This window comes from Schistocerca nitens, chromosome 3, assembly GCF_023898315.1.
Source record: "Schistocerca nitens isolate TAMUIC-IGC-003100 chromosome 3, iqSchNite1.1, whole genome shotgun sequence".
Taxonomy (NCBI): Eukaryota; Metazoa; Arthropoda; class Insecta; order Orthoptera; family Acrididae; genus Schistocerca; species Schistocerca nitens.
This window is the reverse complement of record NC_064616.1, coordinates 768,157,755-768,176,477: the sequence shown is the minus strand read 5'-3', so window position 1 is coordinate 768,176,477 and position 18,723 is coordinate 768,157,755. Positions and strand designations below refer to the sequence as shown.

The 18,723-nt window shown below is 36.0% G+C and overlaps 1 protein-coding gene across 1 annotated transcript in view; it reads right to left on the bottom strand.

Moving 5' to 3' along the window:
* LOC126249424 (probable nuclear hormone receptor HR3) overlaps positions 1-18,723 on the bottom strand; it is a 329,185-nt gene that overhangs the window by 9,333 nt on the left and 301,129 nt on the right. Inside the window, exon 11 of the mRNA XM_049951077.1 lies at positions 15,287-15,440. Coding sequence (XP_049807034.1) covers positions 15,287-15,440 — 154 coding nt within the window. The remainder of the gene's footprint in view (positions 1-15,286; positions 15,441-18,723) is intronic.

Here is an 18,723-nt window from a genome sequence, read left to right as displayed (position 1 = left end):
AGACAGATTCAAGTTGTAATGTAGAGCCTAAACTGGCTCATGTTGTTTCATAGGAACCAGTTAAGCAATGTAAATATATTGAAATAAGGTACTAGCAAAGAAGAACACTAGACAAAAGAGAAACAGTCCAGCTTTCATGGAGCAGCATCAGTATTTTCTGCTCTGGCTGAATTTTGTTTCCAATCTGTCTTAGGATTCCACATTTACATTAATACATTTTAATTTACAGATCAAAAAACACATAGTGAACAGTTTATTTATGTTGATAAAATGGTTTAAAAGCTAGTATAGAAACACTACAAATAAAATAATTGAAGAATACATGTATATCATCTAAGAAAATTACAAAGTATTATTGTTCACTTCTATGCCAGGTAAAAAAAAAAAAAAAAATTATCCTTTTCTACATGAGTAATATATTAATCAGCCATTATTCATGTATTTACTGAAAAAACAGCTCATCAAATAAATTGCTGTAACTAGAGGGAAGTTTATTGAGCTTATACACATTATCATTCATACTATGCATTGTAAAACAACAATTTGTGAAACTATAATTTGGAGGAACCCAGTTTAAGCAGATAACAAGTAATGATAGATTTACAGTTCAAAAATATCATCCTCATTATAAACTAAGGAGCAAATGGAAATTATAGCATAGAACAAAAATGTCTGATTCATTATGCTCTCATACAAACTGAAACATTATAAGTGCATACCGAACTGATGAAAGTAATGAAATCAAGTAACAGTTCTTGAAAACTACACTATACAAAGTGATTGTTCAGAAAGAAACTACAATTTCCTTCATTCACCAGAGAATGACATGATCTGTTGTTACTAAGAATTGTTATCTGCATTCACTTCTTCCTGAGACATATTTGCAAACCTTGTGGTCTTGTAGTAGAGGCATGAGGAAAATCAAGCATCAGCCAAGAGCATCCTATACATGCCAATAAGTGAATGTTACTGTCACGTTTGAGTCATTCAGTTCCATATTTATTACTAGAGGTCTGCCTGGATAAGAAATATGCTATCTACTCTCCATCTGTAAGTCTTATTTTCATCTGTTGATATTATGATTTTGTTAGTCACATTAAGACATTTGGTATGCCTTGTCTGAATTTTCATTTACTGAAGTAGGATCTCATAATTTACACTCCACAAACTAAAAATGTGGAGGGCCCAGCCATAATCATATTTTAACAGAACATATCCTGTTACATTTTTTTAAATGAATATCATAAGTTAAAATTTTCTGCCACAATTGCTGGTATGGATTTTGTGGAAATTTTACATGAAACATTTAGGCTACATTGGAAGTCAAATTAAGTTGTGTTAAAAAGTGTCATCTCATCTCGTGTACTGTTATATGTTAGTTATATAGTTCATGCACACTAATTCACCATAATATTAAACATGTTAGTGTGCTATACTTCCACATGTAATTAGCACTGCAATGTGTTCTTGGAAATATATTTAAGAGAAAAATCAATGGATTCAATGATTTAATACTCATTACTTGTGTTTTATGTTGCACACAGACTGGAATCACACCATGAAACTAAGATTCCAGTGGATGGAGTATCCTAGAATAGCCTACGCATAACTTTGTGGCACCTTTCGATAATTGTGTAAGTGACTTCTGTTACTGCAAATGAAAAATAATAGCTTGGATGTAAGCAAGATGTTGGTATAATAGAAACAGAATGTACACGTGACTGTGCAAAAACTCCAAGAAGAAGAGTGTCTTGCTCTCTTTAGCCTTTACACATGTCAACAACTCATGTGTTCTCTCCAGAACACTGTACTCAAACCAACATAGTGACACTCCATCACAAAGGGCAATAACAGTGAACTGAAACAGTAGAAAGAATGCAGAACACTTTTTAATAATGAACTTTGTGGAAATATAATAAAAAACGTGGATATACTCAGGTCATATTGAAAGAATGAGCCCCAATAGACTCACAACCAAATTATGCAATTATTTTTCTGAACTGATAATCAGTAATTCAGGGGTCAAAAAACCAGAATGGATGTATATGTAGTATGAAGAAAATGTAGAGGAGAAGGAAGAAAATCAATAGTTGAAATTAATGTGGTCCATAGTGGCTATTACAGATGACGACGACGACAATAATAATAATAATAATAATAATAATAATAATAATAATAATAATAATAACAACAAGAAGCAATAGAGCAATTAGATGAAAAGAAGCAAAAATTACAAGCTTTGGCGAAACGACTTAGAAGATACAAAAAAAGTGAAAATAGAAGGAAACAAAACCAAACATTCAACACAAACCAAAAGAAATTTTACCAGACAATAGATAACACACACATTAAAATAAACAATCCACCAAACATAACAGACATGGAACACTTCTGGAGCAACATATGGTCTAACCCGGTACAACATAACAGGCATGCACGGTGGATACAAACAGAAACAGACACATACAAGATGATACCACTAATGCCTGAAGTGATAATTTTGCAACATGAAGTCACCCAAGCAATTAATTCTACACACAATTGGAAAGCCGCTGGAAATGATAAAATAGCAAATTTCTGGTTAAAGAAGTTCACCTCAACACATTCACATCTAACTAAATTATTTAACAGTTACATTGCAGACCCATACACATTCCCTGATACACTTACACATGGAATAACTTATCTGAAACCTAAAGATCAAGCAGACACAGCGAACCCAGCTAAATATCGCCCCATAACATGTCTACCAACAATATACAAAATATTAACTTCAATCATTAAACAGAAATTAATGACACATACAACACAGAACAAAATTATAAATGAAGAACAAAAAGGCTGTTGCAAAGGAGCACGAGGATGTAAAGAGCAACTGATAATAGATGCAGAGGTGACATATCAAGCTAAAACTAAACAAAGGTCTCTACACTACGCATACATTGATTACCAAAAAGCTTTTGATAGTGTACCCCACTCATGGTTACTACAAATATTGGAAATATACAAAGTAGATCCTAAATTGATACAGTTCCTAAACATAGTAATGAAAAATTGGAAAACCACACTTAATATCCAAACAAATTCAAATAATATCACATCACAGCCAATACAGATTAAGCGTGGAATATACCAAGGAGACTCATTAAGTCCTTTCTGGTTCTGCCTTGCTCTGAACCCACTATCCAACATGCTAAATAATACAAATTATGGATACAATATTACTGGAACATACCCACACAAAATCACACATTTGCTATACATGGATGATCTAAAACTACTGGCAGCAACAAATCAACAACTCAACCAATTACTAAAGATAACAGAAGTATTCAGCAATGATATAAGTATGGCTTTTGGAACAGACAAATGTAAGAAAAATAGCATAGTCAAGGGAAAACACACTAAAAAAGAAGATTACATATTGGATAACCACAGCGACTGCATAGAAGCGATGGAAAAAACGGATGCCTATAAATATCTAGGATACAGACAAAAAATAGGAATAGATAATACAAATATTAAAGAAGAACTAAAAGAAAAATATAGACAAAGACTAACAAAAATACTGAAAACAGAATTGACAGCAAGAAACAAGACCAAAGCTATAAATACTTATGCCATACCAATATTGACCTACTCATTTGGAGAAGTGAAATGGAGTAACACAGACCTAGAAGCACTCAATACACTTACACGATCACAATGCCATAAATATAGAATACATCACATACATTCAGCAACAGAAAGATTCACATTAAGCAGAAAGGAAGGAGGAAGGGGATTTATCGATATAAAAAACCTACATTATGGACAGGTAGACAATTTAAGAAAATTCTTTATAGAACGAGCAGAAACTAGCAAAATACACAAAGCAATCACTCATATAAATACATCGGCTACACCACTACAATTTCATAACCACCTCTACAACCCTTTAGACCACATAACATCAACAGATACGAAGAAAGCAAATTGGAAAAAGAAAACACTTCATGGCAAGCACCCGAATCATCTAACACAGCCACACATCGATCAAGACGCATCCAACACATGGCTAAGAAAAGGCAATATATACAGTGAGACGGAAGGATTCATGATTGCAATACAGGATCAAACAATAAACACCAGGTATTACAGCAAGCATATTATTAAAGATCCCAATACCACAACAGATAAATGCAGACTTTGTAAACAACAAATAGAAACAGTAGATCACATCACAAGCGGATGTACAACACTAGCAAATACAGAATACCCCAGAAGACATGACAATGTCGCAAAAATAATACATCAACAGCTTGCCTTACAACATAAACTTATAAAACAACACGTTCCTACATACAAGTATGCACCACAAAATGTACTGGAGAATGATGAATACAAATTATACTGGAACAGAACCATTATAACAGATAAAACAACGCCACATAACAAACCTGACATCATACTCACCAATAAAAAGAAGAAATTAACACAATTAATCGAAATATCCATACCCAATACAACAAATATACAAAAGAAAACAGGAGAAAAAATTGAAAAATACATCCAACTGGCTGAGGAAGTCAAAGACATGTGGCATCAGGATAAAGTTGACATCATACCAATTATACTATCAACTACAGGAGTCATACCACACAATATCCACCAATACATCAATGCAATACAGCTACATCCAAACATATATATACAATTACAGAAATCCGTAATTATTGATACATGTTCAATTACCCGAAAGTTCCTAAATGCAATATAACATGTACCGTACAGCAAAAAGGAAGTGACGCTTGATAAAGGTCCGCGTCACTCCATTCTTAACCAGACTTAAAAAAAGTCTGAGAAAGTAAAGAAATAATAATAATGTAAGGCTGTCATTGCAGTAAATCTAACATCAAAATTTTAAGGAAAAACATCACTAATTTTACACTACATATTTCCTTTATACATCTAATGCTGGCTTAGACATCACAAGAAACTGGAACAATTGGGAAACTTAGAAAATGAGAAATAATTTTATCTCTAAGACTGAGGAATCTGTACAGCTATCTATGTTTTAAAATATACTACTCAGAAAAATAATGTTATCAGTTGCCTGTGGCCTGAAAGATTTGCAGTAGTCCAGGATTATTTGCTCCACAGCGAAGACTCTCCTCGCTGATGGTGTGTTGCATGATGGAAAGGAGTAATATAACATTCACCTGCTTCAAAAGATAGGGATATATGCTTTTGTCTGTGAAAGAAAACTATCATGTCATTCCATGCCATAAACTGAATTTTTTCATTGATAAACATCACTGTTTCATCCTCAGAGTGCTGATATCTCTTTTTAGATTCGCCTTGTGATGAGTCATACTATTCATTGGAATATCTATCACACTTCTGTTTCTTTATGGGAATTTTGGATATAGTATTTACCTTTCATTTGATCGGTGGACACTTTCTTGCTATTTATTTCCTAAATTTGTGAATCATTTCAAGTTCTGATATTTAGCATTTTAATATATTACAAGAGTGTGTGTTTTTATTGATTCCCATTTATATATCAAAAGCAGTTTTTCTGAAGCCTTCAAATTAATTGAAAATGGAGTTTCACCTTCACCCCTTTCCAGAAATGAGATTAGTTTCAATTTCTACTACAGATACAAATTAAGGGTTTGTGTTTTTTAGATGTTTCAAGACCATAGCAGACATTGGTAAATAGAATTATAAAGCTTAATTGTGTCTTCCAATATTTTTTTTAAATAGAGGTAATTAAATCAGCTTCATTTTCCTTGTACAAAGTAGCCAAAACTTGGAACCACTATGGACTAATGAAGTTCTTATGTCTAGTTAGCTGCAATAGGTGTCCATTTCACCTTTCACCAACCTTTGCCAACATTGCTGAATGTCGTCTCTTTCCAAAACTTAACGAGATCCTATTGATCCCTGCATGCAGCTTTACTGTATGATTAAATGATGATGGCGTCCTCTTGGGTAAAATATTCCGGAGGTAAAATAGTCCCCCATTCGGATCTCCGGGCGGGGACTACTCAAGAGGATGTCGTTATCAGGAGAAAGAAAACTGGCGTTCTACGGATCGGAGCGTGGAATGTCAGGTCCGTTAATTGGGCAGGTAGGTTAGAAAATTTGAAAAGGGAAATGGATAGGTTAAAGTTAGATATAGTGGGAATTAGTGAAGTTCGGTGGCAGGAGGAACAAGACTTCTGGTCAGGTGACTACAGGGTTATAAACACAAAGTCAAATAGGGGTAATGCAGGAGTAGGTTTAATAATGAATAGGAAAATAGGAACGCGGGTAAGCTACTACAAACAGCTTAGTGAACGCATTATTGTGGCCAAGATAGATGCGAAGCACACACCTACTACAGTAGTACAAGTTTATATGCCAACTAGCTCTGCAGATGACGAAGAAATTGAAGAAATGTATGATGAAATAAAAGAATTTATTCAGATAGTGAAGGGAGACGAAAATTTAATAGTCATGGGTGACTGGAATTCGAGTGTAGGAAAAGGGAGAGAAGGAAACGTAGTAGGTGAATATGGATTGGGGCTAAGAAATGAAAGAAAAAGCCGCCTGGTAGAATTTTGCACAGAGCATAACTTAATCATAGCTAACACTTGGTTTAAGAATCATGAAAGAAGGTTGTATACATGGAAGAACCCTGGAGATACTAAAAGGTATCAGATAGATCATATAATGGTAAGACAGAGATTTAGGAACCAGGTTTTAAATTGTAAGACATTTCCAGGGGCAGATGTGGACTCTGACCACAATCTATTGGTTATGACCTGTAGATTAAAACTGAAGAAACTGGAAAAAGGTGGGAATTTAAGGAGATGGGACCTGGATAAACTGAAAGAACCAGAGGTTGTACAGAGTTTCAGGGAGAGCATAAGGAAACAATTGACAGGAATGGGGGAAAGAAATACAGTAGAAGAAGAATGGGTAGCTTTGAGGGATGTAGTAGTGAAGGCAGCAGAGGATCAAGTAGGTAAAAAGACGAGGGCTAGTGGAAATCCTTGGGTAACAGAAGATATATTGAATTTAATTGATGAAAGGAGAAAATATAAAAATGCAGTAAATGAAGCAGGCAAAAAGGAATACAAGCGTCTCAAAAATGAGATTGACAGGAAGTGCAAAATGGCTAAGCAGGGATGGCTAGAGGACAAATCTAAGGATGTAGAGGCTTATCTCACTAGGGGTAAGATAGATACTGCCTACAGGAAAATTAAAGAGACCTTTGGAGATAAGAGAACCACTTGTATGAACATCAAGAGCTCAGATGGAAACCCAGTTCTAAGCAAAGAAGGGAAAGCAGAAAGGTGGAAGGAGTATATAGAGGGTCTATACAAGGGCGATGTACTTGAGGACAATATTACGGAAATGGAAGAGGATGTAGATGAAGATGAAATGGGAGATACGATACTGCGTGAAAAGTTTGTCAGAGCACTGAAAGACCCGAGTCGAAACAAGGCCCCCGGAGTAGACAACATTCCACTGGAACTACTGATGGCCTTGGGAGAGCCAGTCCTGACAAAACTCTACCATCTGGTGAGCAAGATGTATGAAACAGGCAAAATACCCTCAGACTTCAAGAAGAATATAATAATTCCAATCCCAAAGAAAGCAGGTGTTGACAGATGTGAGAATTACCAAACAATCAGTTTAATAAGCCACAGCTGCAAAATACTAACACGAATTCTTTACAGATGAATGGAAAAACTAGTAGAAGCCGACCTCGGGGAAGATCAGTTTGGATTCCGTAAAAATACTGGAACACGTGAGGCAATACTGACCTTACGACTTATCTTAGAAGAAAGATTAAGGAAAGGCAAACCTACGTTTCTAGCATTTGTAGACTTAGAGAAAGCTTTTGACAATGTTGACTGGAGTACTCTCTTTCAAATTCTAAAGGTGGCAGGGGTAAAATACAGGGAGCGAAAGGCTATTTACAATTTGTACAGAAACCAGATGGCAGTTATAAGAGTCGAGGGACATGAAAGGGAAGCAGTGGTTGGGAAGGGAGTAAGACAGGGTTGTAGCCTCTCCCCGATGTTATTCTATCTGTATATTGAGCAAGCAATAAAGGAAACAAAAGAAAAATTCGGAGTAGGTATTAAAATCCATGGAGAAGAAATAAAAACTTTGAGGTTCGCCGATGACATTATAATTCTGTCAGAGACACCAAAGGACTTGGAAGAGCAGTTGAACGGAATGGACAGTGTCTTGAAAGGAGGGTATAAGATGAACATCAACAAAAGCAAAACGAGGATAATGGAATGTAGTCGAATTAAGTCAGGTGATGTTGAGGGTATTAGATTAGGAAATGAGACACTTAAAGTAGTAAAGGAGTTTTGCTATTTGGGGAGCAAAATAACTGATGATGGTCGAAGTAGAGAGGATATAAAATGTAGACTGGCAATGGCAAGGAAATCGTTTCTGAAGAAGAGAAATTTGTTAACATCGAGTATAGATTTAAGTGTCAGGAAGTCGTTTCTGAAAGTATTTGTATGGAGTGTAGCCATGTATGGAAGTGAAACCTGGACGATAAATAGTTTGGACAAGAAGAGAATAGAAGCTTTCGAAATGTGGTGATATAGAAGAATGCTGAAGATTAGATGGATAGATCACATAACTAATGAGGAGGTATTGAATAAAATTGGGGAGAAGAGGAGTTTGTGGCACAACGTGACAAGAAGAAGGGACCGGTTGGTAGGACACGTTTTGAGGCATCAAGTGATCACAAATTTATCATTGGAGGGCAGCATGGAGGGTAAAATTCGTAGAGGGAGACCAAGAGATGAATACACTAAGCAGATTCAGAAGGATGTAGGTTGCAGTAGGTACTGGGAGATGAAGAAGCTTGCACAGGATAGAGTAGCATGGAGAGCTGCATCAAACCAGTCTCAGGACTGAAGACCACAACAACAACAACAACAACATTGATCCCTGCAGCTCACTACTCTAGCACAGTACCGAGGATATGTGTTAAGCATGAAAGTCCATTACACTGGTGAGCTGCTGTTACAACATTTGGACTTCTATTTGTAACAAATGAACAGTTTTCAATGGTTCCAAATAAACCAAACACTGAGAATATCTTCAGCAGCTCCACATCAATATTCTCTCTGTTTCTCTCTCGCCCTCTATTTTTTTTTTTTTTTTCTTTTCTTCTTTTTAATCACTGGTGTACTACACTCAGTCACCAAGTTTTTCTCTTTTCACTGTTAGTAATTTAATGTGCAGCCACTCTCATATAGTTTATTTTTTTATATAAATTTGTCCATAGTTCAGTTGTTAGTGCCCCTTCTACACATGTGAAAATTTGTTTTACCTCTCCCAAAACAGTTTCATGTAGAAGATTGGTGATTTTCTGTAAATTCCTTGAATTTATAACTGGATAAGTTTGCAAGTCCTAAGCAGTCACTGCCTCATATTTGGCTTCCACATCAATAACAGGGGGTGCTGTTTCAACAAAACCACCTCCATTTGCAAATTCAAAAGGTAAAGTGTCTTTACTGAAGAGGTTGACAAGTTTTTCTTTGTTGCAACTTCCATTAAATTTATAAAGAGTTAAGGAATTTTGACATCTCACCTAGAGTAAGCAACCTTAGTTTAGCATTCACTGCAAGAATATGTAAAACAAGCCACTATATCCTTAATTTTCTCCTTAGCATCAAAACTTTACCCAAACTACTGACAAATCATCAGTCAGAATTTGTGTTGTTGTTTAGTGTACCGTCACCGTGCTTCACCTTGAACTAAATAAAATCCACATTTATATTTTATTAATGTACTCTCAGTAGTCTTAACTCTGATGCACACTGCTGTGGCCGTACACTTCGGACATCGTAGCACCTATCCGTTCACAGAGCATGCAGACCAGCTTCACCAGAGTTTGCAGCTAGCCTAGAAACAACTTTGCTATGCCAGGCACGTGATCACAAATAGTTCTGGCAGATACATTTGCCAATGGGCTTTATAAGGCGGCACACTGCCGGCAAAAGGTAGTTCAATGCATCACTCAGAAGAATACAGAGCTGCCGCCACGGCCAGATGCCTCTTCTAGCTGGACGATCTCTTGGTATAGTCAACGAACCTCTTGACATTGTAGAACTGTGTGTTCACTCCCCGTGAAGGGATGGGTCATTATTATTATTATTATTATTATTATTATTATTGTTATTCTTTACTTTCTCAGACGTTAAGTCTGGTTAAAAATGGAAAGTGACGCGGACCTTGATCAAGCGTCACTTCCTTTTAACTGTATGGTATGTGTTATATTGCATTTAGGAACTTTCGGGTAATTGAACATGTATCAATAATTACTGATTTCTGTAGTTGTATATATAAGTTTGGATGTAGCTGTATTGCATTGATGTACTGGTGGATATTGTGTGGTATGACTCCTGTAGTTGATAGTATAATTGGTATAATGTCAACTTTATCCTGATGCCACATATCCTTGACTTCCTCAGCCAGTTGGATGTATTTTTCAATTTTTTCTCCTGTTTTCTTCTGTATATTTGTTGTATTGGGTATGGATATTTCGATTAGTTGTGTTAATTTCTTCTTTTTATTGGTGAGTGTGATGTCAGGTGTGTTATATGGTGGTGTTTTATCTGTTATAATGGTTCTGTTCCAGTATAATTTGAATTCATCATTCTCCAGTACACTTTGTGGTGCATACTTGTATGTGGGAACGTGTTGTTTTATAAGTTTATGTTGTAAGGCAAGCTGTTGATGTATTATTTTTGCTACATTGTCATGTCTTCTGGGGTATTCTGTATTTGCTAGTATTGTACATCCGCTTGTGATGTGATCTACTGTTTCTATTTGTTGTTTGCAAAGTCTGCATTTATCTGTTGTGGTATTGGGATCTTTAATAATATGCTTGCTGTAATATCTGGTGTTTATTGTTTGATCCTGTATTGCAATCATGAATCCTTCCGTCTCACTGTATATATTGCCTTTTCTTAGCCATATGTTGGATGCGTCTTGATCGATGTGTGGCTGTGTTAAATGATACGGGTGCTTGCCATGTAGTGTTTTCTTTTTCCAATTTATTTTCTTCGTATCTGTTGATGTTATGTGATCTAAAGGGTTGTAGAAGTGGTTATGAAATTGCAATGGTGTAGCTGATGTATTTATATGAGTGATTGCTTTGTGTATTTTGCTAGTTTCTGCTCGTTCTATAAAGAATTTTCTTAAATTGTCTACCTGTCCATAATGTAGGTTTTTTATGTCGATAAATCCCCTTCCTTCTTCCTTTCTGCTTAATGTGAATCTTTCTGTTGCTGAATGTATGTGATGTATTCTATATTTGTGGCATTGTGATCGTGTAAGTGTATTGAGTGCTTCTAGGTCTGTGTTACTCCATTTCACTACTCCAAATGAGTAGGTCAATATTGGTACAGCATAAGTATTTATAGCTTTTGTCTTGTTTCTTGCTGTCACTTCTGTTTTCAGTATTTTTGTTAGTCTTTGTCTATAGTTTTCTTTTAGTTCTTCTTTAATATTTGTATTATCAATTCCTATTTTTTGTCTGTATCCTAGATATTTATAGGCATCTGTTTTTTCCATCGCTTCTATGCAGTCGCTGTGGTTATCAAGTACGTAATCTTCTTGTTTAGTGTGTTTTCCCTTGACAATGCTATTTTTCTTACATTTGTCTGTTCCAAAAGCCATACTTATATCATTGCTGAATACTTCTGTTATCTTTAGTAATTGGTTGAGTTGTTGTTTTGTTGCTGCCAGTAGTTTTAGATCATCCATGTATAGCAAATGTGTGATTTTGTGTGGGTATGTTCCAGTAATATTGTATCCATAATTTGTATTATTTAGCATGTTGGATAGTGGGTTCAGAGCAAGGCAGAACCAGAAAGGACTCAATGAGTCTCCTTGGTATATTCCACGCTTAATCTGTATTGGCTGTGATGTGATATTATTTGAATTTGTTTGGATATTAAGTGTGGTTTTCCAATTTTTCATTACTATGTTTAGGAACTGTATCAATTTATGATCTACTTTGTATATTTCCAATATTTGTAGTAACCACGAGTGGGGTACACTATCAAAAGCTTTTTGGTAATCAATGTATGCTTAGTGTAGCGACCTTTGTTTAGTTTTAGCTTGATATGTCGCCTCTGCATCTATTATCAGTTGCTCTTTACATCCTCGTGCTCCTTAGCAACAGCCCTTTTGTTCTTCATTTATAATTTTGTTCTGTGTTGTATGTGTCATTAATTTCTGTGTAATGACTGAAGTTAATATTTTGTATATTGTTGGTAGGCATGTTATGGGGCGATATTTAGCAGGGTTTGCTGTGTCTGCTTGATCTTTAGGTTTCAGATAAGTTATTCCATGTGTAAGTGTATCAGGGAATGTGTATGGGTCTGCAATGTAACTGGTAAATAATTTAGTTAGATGTGAGTGTGTTGAGGTGAACTTCTTTAGCCAGAAATTTGCTATTTTATCTTTTCCAGGGGCTTTCCAATTGTGAGTAGAATTAATTGCTTGGGTGACTTCATGTTGCAAAATGATCACTTCAGGCATTTGTGGTATCATCTTGTATGTGTCTGTTTCTGCTTGTATCCACCGTGCATGCCTGTTATGTTGTACCGGGTTTGACCATATGTTGCTCCAGAAGTGTTCCATGTCTGTTATGTTTGGTGGATTGTCTATTTTAATGTGTGTGTTATCTATTGTCTGGTAAAATTTCTTTTGGTTTGTGTTGAATGTTTGGTTTTGTTTCCTTCTATTTTCACTTTTTTTGTATCTTCTAAGTCGTTTGGCCAATGCTTGTAATTTCTGTTTCTTTTCATCTAATTGCTCTATCGCTTCTTGTTGTGAGATTTTACCTAACTTTTTTCGTTCTTTTTTTCTGACATTTCATTTCTTATAAATTGTGTTAGCTGTCCGATATCCTTTCTCAGTTTTTCTATTCTGATCTGTAGCCTGTGTTGCCATGCTGGTTTTGTGGGTTTCTTCTGTATGTTGGTTGGTTCTGATCTCTGCCTAGTGTGTATATTTAGTGTAGTGAGTGCTCCTATATAAAGCAGTAGTTGTAACTCTTCCATAGTTGTATTTTCATTTATTTTGTTGTGTATGATTGTGTTGATAGTTTTTATTGTCGTTTCGACTTGTGGGTTATTTGGTGGTCTATGCAAGAATGGTCTAATGTCTGTATTTGTGTCTTTGTATTCTATATATGTCAGCTGAAATTTTTCTTCTATATCTAACATGTGTGTCACTTCATGTTCTATTTGTGCTTGTTCTGGTGGCTGTCTTAAGATTTCGTTTTCCTCTGATTGTTTAATTGATGCGTGTTGTTCTTTGTTTGTTTGCTCTGGGATGTTTGAGTCCATTACTATATTTTCTTCTTCTTCTGATTGCACATTATTTTGTTCCAGTATTTGTTGTACTTGTTGTTTGATGTTTTCTAATTCTGACTGGGGTATCCTGTTATTTTTGATTATTACACGGATCTGATCAGCTAGTCGTTGTTCTGTTAAAAATTTTAATTCTGGGTATCTAGTAATAAATGTTGTGTATACTTGTGATCTGTATCCAGTTGTGTTGGTTCCTAGGTTTGTTGCTTGGTAATAACAGAACATGAGGTGTCGATTAACTTCATCTGACCATCTCATCCTCTGTCTTTGTTTTCCTTCTAGAGTGGTTGCAGGAAGCATATCCTGCAAAACACCTCTATTTGGATTTAAATCATTTTCCAGTTGGCTAGCAGTGTCGTTACCATTGTGGGCGGGCATAGGGTTCAAGCGTCGTCCCCGACCATGACGGCGCTTGTCCGAGGCTTCTTTATTATTATTATTATTATTATTATTATTATTATTATTTGTGTCGATCTGCAGTTGGGATCGAGTCAGTTGTTCTTTTGGATATTGTATTATTGTTTCGTTTTGGTGAGTCCAATAAGTTGGTTTTGATCTTGTGTTTTCTGCATTTCTATTTTGCCAGTGCAGATACTTCACACACTTTAATCACCCAAGCGCTACAAAGAATTAATGGAGAGTGGCAGAAACTTCACATTATCTACAATGCAGGTAGCCACTGGCCAGGGATGTTATCCATCACATGCTTCACAATTAGCACAAATTAGTGCATGTAAAACACTTGTAACTAGGAGATAAGAAAGAAAACAGATTTCTTTCAAGCCATGCCTTTGCAAAAATTCCACGAATACCTATAGACTTTGGCTACCTTTACGTTCAGTTTGCAATGTCACTTCATAAAGAAGAGTTCACCAATCACATGTAATGTAACCAGACCAAAATTTTAGTATTAACCTTTAACTACAAAGTAATTATTAGTACTGTGTATATTCATAGATATACCCACGGATATCCACATTGGTACAGGTTATTAGCTGAAAATACTGACGGCAGACATCCACACAGACCTCTAATTATTACAAATGTATGTTTCAACCAACTTTATGTGTTCTGTATGGACTACCACTGACTTGTTTTGCTGTATCTTGTGCAGGCCACCTAACATTATAATCACAGATATTGCCCCTGTGTCTCTAAGCAGCAGCAGTCCTCTTAAAAGACATGTGCATCTTCAAGCATTCTGCAAGAAAACTGCCAACCAAACAAGTTGTGCTCTTATTGAGCCACTTCAGTGGCTAGGTGGATGGTACATGTCACTGGTTCTCACCAGATCATCGCACATCGAGCAATGCCTGGTACATTATGTATGATGCAACAGCACTGGCACAGGCATTCCGTATGAAATCACTGTAATTACTTTACATCCAAGGCTTTTCAGCTAAATACAAATTATACTTCTTATTTGTTTTTATATGATGCAAAATGCAGTAAATCCAAACTACAAACAGTTAAGAACAATTTTTGTATAGTGTTTCACACTATAATAATTAACACCATGACCCTTTCAGGGTGCCTCAAGACTTTCATTTCTCACAAAATATGTGGAAAATTGCAATGGGGTGCACAGAGATCATAGTACGTTGACGGATTCCTAAAATATAGGGTAAGAAATCTGATGCACTGTTCAGCTGTAAAAAAGAAATAATACAGCATACAGCACCTCACAAGAATATCAAGACCCTTCCTAAGATTACTCAGCAATACTTCCATGCAAATGGTGGTTTATTTTCTTATATTCACTAGCAATTTGGCACCAAATTTCACACTTAAATAAAATATGATAACACAAATTTGTAAAAATGGCTGTTGAAATAATGACTATAACACAACATTCACTTCAGACTTGGGAATAAAAACAGTGTAACACAAACCTGAGTGTGGCTATCTTGGCGAGCATAGCATCACAGACAGTGACATCTCCCTTGATGGGCACAGCATGATTCCGATCCAACTCTAAGCGCAGTGCTCTCAACACTGCTTGACTCAGTCGGCTGATTTCAGCCAAACCTTTAAGGCCTGGGCGATCTAAAATTGCAAAAAGATTAGTACTAACATGTTTTATGGCACATGGTATTTGGAAAATAAAGTGCTGTAGGTCACAAATAAGCTCCAAAATGATGTACGAAAAGAATTATCAAAATTAAGTGACCATAATATGACATGACTTATTATCAATTTAATTAGACCTTAATATTCAATATAATAAATATTTTCATGAAGCGTTCTTAACCAAGTTTGTTCCCTGATGCTAAGTTATTCTCCCTCTCTCTCTCCCTATCTATCTATCTATCTATCTATCTATCTATCCCAGCCAACCACATTATCCTAGTTTAGCACCCAGCACCCTGACCGATCTAAGGGGTTGTGTTGAGAGATGAGGAGGTTGCAAGGAGGTGGTGAGGGGAGGGGGTGGGGGAGAATGGCTGACAGCAGGGAGGGAGAGGCAGTTAGGGAACAGGGTAGTTTATGCTAATTTAATCCTCTCTCTCCTGAGGATGTACATAGTCTGAATTCAGAACAAAGTTTGCCTACTCTGAATAAAAATAATAATATAAAAGATTAATATCCCCTGGATTAAAGAAAAGCATACATATCATCCAAAAATTATTACAAAGGGAAGAGCTATGATTCACGAAGAAGAAACACTCAACACAGTGATACAGAACTATGCACAATAAGTAAAATGTCTTGTGTTGTACATGTTGTGTGGCAGATTATAGGTCCAATGTAAGGTCACAAGATGCATGCAGAAGCCTTGTCGGTGTATGTATACCTAAGAAGTGCCACATGTATGCAGGCTACCTAGGCTATGGTGTAGCACCCTGATCCTCATATCAAATCCCAAGTGGCACCCAGTCAGTCATGTGGCACTTCAGTTTACAAAACCACTAAGACTTTTACAGGAATGGTTAATGGAATGTTGGCAGTTTGGAATGAGTTCAATTCTGCAGAAAGTCTATTTCTTCTGTATCTCACTTCACCCAAACCAGGACCTATAAAATTTCAATTTTTTGTCTTAATAATGAGGTCACTTTAAGACTGTAGCTGTGTCTTGTGATCACAAACAGCAGTGGAAAAAAGAATTTCAAAACTGAAGCTGATCAAAAACAGGCTTCAAAGCTTAGAAGCTGAAAATGTCTCATAATGGTGGAATGGCCACAGTTCATTGTATTTGCCAGTTCTTGAACACACTGACACAAATGAGTGTGGATTAATGTGTATAAATGATGCTCATCAAACTAAGGTCTTCCTGAATGTGGAGAATCAAAATTTCTGGCTGACTCTACTGCTGTCACCATTATATAAGACTCAAACAGAATAATATGTTGGAAATGGTCTGATTTGTCTACTCAGCATTCCATTTTCTGGCATCCACAGCTCTGCTCACTACCTCCAAATGACAAAAGGACAACATGTAAATGCAAATAGCAACAGTGAACTATAAATAAAAACTGACAATCAGTAAATAAACCTATAGCTACCAGAATGCCAACATGCAAAACAAAAATGCTATGAATGTATGCACTAAACTGATATAAAACCTCTGATGTACAACACTCCACTCTCACAAAACAGTTCACATCATAGGTGTAGCTTCATACCTGCAGATTCACTTAAGGATACAACACAACATAGAAGAAAAATGGGTTGCATTGATGACGGTTTGTAGTAATTTGTATTTGAACATCTCATGCCAGATTATTACACCTCATTATATTAATCATACTCCATTGATCCCACAGAAAGGAATCTCTGGGATGCGGCAAAAAGGGAAGAATGTTGGTTTTATTTAAAAACAATCCAATGACATCAATTAACATTATGAAACATCAGAATATTACAGTTAAAATACTGATTATACTATAACCCAGTAGATACATAAATATTAATTGTTTCTGTGAAGATACTCTTCAATGGAGTAAAAGAAGTAGCCCAACAAATTCAGTCCTTAATTCTGATAAATTACCCACAAAGCAGTCAGTGTACCTTGGCATGTTGTTGTAAACATGTGTAGCCATGTATTGTCATTCATTTCTGTAGAAATGTTAAGCCTGTGAAGTCTTTCTATAAAGTGTTTTTGTTCTTTTTTACCTTAGGCTTCACCTGTGTACACATGTCGCATAAACTGCACACATCTCATCTTCCTCCCTCTCTCTGTGTCCATCTTCTTCTCCTTCTCTCTATTCATATCCTCTTGACCCTCCATCTGTCCATGTACTCGCCACCAAACCCCAGTAAGAGTTAGGTGATTCTAAGTACTTCTTTCCAGACAATGAGTTGTACGACTACCAAATTTAGTTGAAACTGACGCAGTGGTTTACGAGGAGATGCAGAACACACACACACACACACATACAGGCAAGAATATTCATAACATTATAGATTATATTTATACTTCTCACTACTTTTTAGAAACTACAGATATTGTTAATAACAGTGGACATTAGCGAATGTATGCATTATGAAACAACTGTTAAAATAATAAGTTTTCTTAAGTAAGGTCCTTGTAGGATGTTCCACAACTAATACAAGATACAGTTCTTTTAATATACTTCTGTGTTCTGAAATTAGAGGATGTTTCCCATACACCATAAGCACTATGTCAAGTATTGTGTGGGAACTAGGAATGTTGATATTTTTAAAAATATCAGGAATCCAATACATCAATATTTTATAAAATATCATTATTGACTCTTAATATATAAAAAAGTATGGATATGTCAATGGAAATATATCAACATATCTGCCTATAAAAATATTGGCTGCACATTGTAAATATACAGCAGGTTTTAGAGCTGTGTATTTACGTACAGATTTATTATTAGATATTCTGCACATCGACAAGCTACCAGCATGCCTACCCCTCTCACAGCAAGAATTGAAAGAAAACAATGTACACTCATGCTCGACATAACCACTTTGCTAACAATGGTAACTGCATGTAAGTGGCACAATAAAAGGTGTCTGATGGGTCTGTTGCTAGACTTAGTCACATATCAGATTTGGCAGGAACACTTCACTTCACATCGACTTCCCTGTCTTTTTCTTTCTGTCAACGGCAATGACTTGGCACGTGCAGTGTCAAAATTGCATACTGAAGCTAAACGTTGCATTTTCTGTTGGTAGCACTGAGCACCAATTACATCACCTTTTGCCCTCACATGTCTTCACCCACGAAGAAGACCAGTCTTGTCATTTACATTCTTGTTCATCTTTTTCAGCAACTGTTTTTGAAGAATGCTGATCCTTGGAAATCTTGTTATTCCATTCACATCACCCCCCCCACCCCCCACCCCCCAGTACAATC